Source organism: Montipora foliosa, chromosome 8, assembly GCF_036669935.1.
Source record: "Montipora foliosa isolate CH-2021 chromosome 8, ASM3666993v2, whole genome shotgun sequence".
NCBI classification, from domain to species: Eukaryota; Metazoa; Cnidaria; class Anthozoa; order Scleractinia; family Acroporidae; genus Montipora; species Montipora foliosa.
In genome coordinates, this window is record NC_090876.1 from 33,381,613 (window position 1) to 33,384,112 (window position 2,500).

The following is a 2,500-nucleotide window of genomic DNA, read 5'->3' on the forward strand; positions in this document are numbered from 1 at the left end:
AAATACCATGTGGTAACCCTAGTTTCTGGTCAACTGTTTACAGGACACAGTCACTACTGAAGTAATAAACAGAAATGGGAATGATATAAAAAAGTTACTACAATGTACTCACTTTATTCTGCAGCTGTATAAGATCATTTAGTGCTGGAATATCTTTATCCTTCTTAAAACCTAAAGCATTCACACTGGACTTTCCAAACTGCTTGCAGAGTTTGGCTTTGACCTTTTCAAGTGAAACAAATTCTCCACCATCGGACAGAGATGCAATAATATTTTCTGCTGCTCTGTTAACTTCAACAGGAGGGATATGTTTGGATGTGGTGATTTTGACTGAGGACAATATTTCTTGAGATTGCTCAAAAGACTTTTCCATGGGTCCAGGTGTCCCAGTTTTCCGCAAACGCCCACCATGAGATGGATATTCTGGAGGAGAGGACACCCTGGCATTTTTTTTCGCTGTACTAGGCGTGACCTGCACCTCCTTCAGACACCTTTCATAACCAATGGGTGGACAAGAAGAAGCATCATCTGCAAGCCTTTCTTCTTCTTCTTCTTCTTGCTGCCTCATTATTTCCGAAAATGACGGCTGAGTGATTCGTGCAACTTTAGCTGATTGACAGTGATTGAGACCTGAAAAGTAAGAGATCCCTGTGAGATGAAGTACACAGATATTACTGGGGAAGTGTTTTTTTCTTGAAGAATGGTCAAGCCTTGTCTTTCATTCCCATTCTGTATCTTTTTAATAACAATAAAAGGTTGTTCTTACTATGAACAAGTGCAAGTAACTTTAACGCAAAGCAATGGGACTGGAAAAAAGGTTACAACAGCATGCATGGACTAGAAGAAAGTGTTTGATTTTTAGTGCCCCATAATTGACTGGATACTAAAATGCCTATACATCTACAAAATATCACCAAATACTTATCCAGTTCCTAAGAGCAAGCATGGACCAGAAGAAAACAGCCTTTACATTAAATAACACAGATGGGACGGTCAAGGAAAATCAACATCAATAGTGGTATATTTCAAGGCAATTCTCTGTCTCTCCCCTCTCCTCTTCTGCATAACCCTAAGTCCACTATCCTTTCCTCTAACTGACACTAGCTGTAGTTATACTTCAGGCTCATCCACCATTAACCTTCTATTCTGCATGGATTCCCTGAAGATGTATGCCGAGAATGACCACCTGCTGCTATCTTTGCCCGATTCCATGCTTCACAATTTTTGAGACTTTGTTAATATGCATCATCCACCCTTCACACAGTAGAGTGTTACTGTATCAACATTTATTATTATTATTATTATTATTATTATTATTGCTTTGATGATCCATACGATGTTTTTGAAATTCATATTTAATCAATACATGTTTCGGACGAAACATCATCCATCGTCAGTTGACAAATGAGAAATAAACTAAAGTTGAGCAATAAATAGTGTAACAAAGAGAGATATAACATGAATAATTAAGGATGAAGGCGAGAACAGAATAAAAACACCCAACCACGAAACAAAACAGAAAAAACCAAACTGTTTAGGCTAAGAAAAGAAACTAATTAGTATGAAAGGGATAAATTAAGATGTTTGACTTGGGAATTTAGAGATGGCTGCTCCCAAAGGATATGCATGGCTTCTTTGATTTTCAATTGGAAACGTGTGGAAGCAGAGTCGAGGATTTTAAAACAGTCTTCTGAACACCGGGAGCGACAATTTTCAGAACCTCTCAAGTGCTTAAATATGTGGGAATGTTTGTCGGAGGCGAGATGTTCACGGATGCGAGTGGCGAAATGTCTATTGGTTTCACCAATATAACAGGCATTACAGCCTGCACATGAAAACTTGTAAATGATTCGCGATCGTAAACCCGCAGGGATAGGATCCTTCGCCCCAAACCAACTCCTAATTTTAAACGGGGTGAACACCAACTTAATTTCCAGGTCGCTGCAAAATTTGTTGACTAATTTCTTAATTCTGCGTTTTGTTATGATGGAAAAGGGACCGATGTACGGTAATTTAAAATACAGACAATTGTCCTTCCGAGCAACACTCTGAGAGGAATCGGAAGTAAAGTAATTGTTGAGAAATTTTCTAACAACATTCTCGATAACGCTAGAGGGAAACAAATTCTTCCTTAATGTTTTGGTAAGGTTGCTTATGTCCAAGTGAAAACCAGTCCAAGTATTATTAATTTTAAATACTCGGTCAACCAGAGTGCGTACTAGTCCTAATTTGTAACTGAAAGGTACAAAGCTGTAATAATTGGTGAGAAGACCGGTGTAGGTCTTCTTGTGGAAAACCGAGGTAATAATGCCCTGATTACTATGGTTATCTAAAAGCACATCTAAGAAGGGAAGCTTGTGGTTTTCTTCCTTCTCCATAGTAAACTTGATGTTAGGATGCTGGCTGTTGATATAACTGAAGAAAGATAAAGCATCCTGCTCGGTATTAAACAAAGCAAAGGTGTCGTCAACATATCTGCGGTAAAACTCGATACCTGAAT

The 2,500-nt window shown here is 38.4% G+C and overlaps 1 protein-coding gene across 2 annotated transcripts in view; it reads right to left on the minus strand.

Annotated features, from left to right (window-relative positions):
• Positions 1-2,500, minus strand: part of LOC138012858 (uncharacterized) — a 31,237-nt gene that overhangs the window by 24,421 nt on the left and 4,316 nt on the right. For both annotated transcript variants that reach the window (XM_068859772.1, XM_068859771.1), the window contains exon 2: positions 113-630. In XM_068859772.1, coding sequence (XP_068715873.1) covers positions 113-630 — 518 coding nt within the window. The remainder of the gene's footprint in view (positions 1-112; positions 631-2,500) is intronic.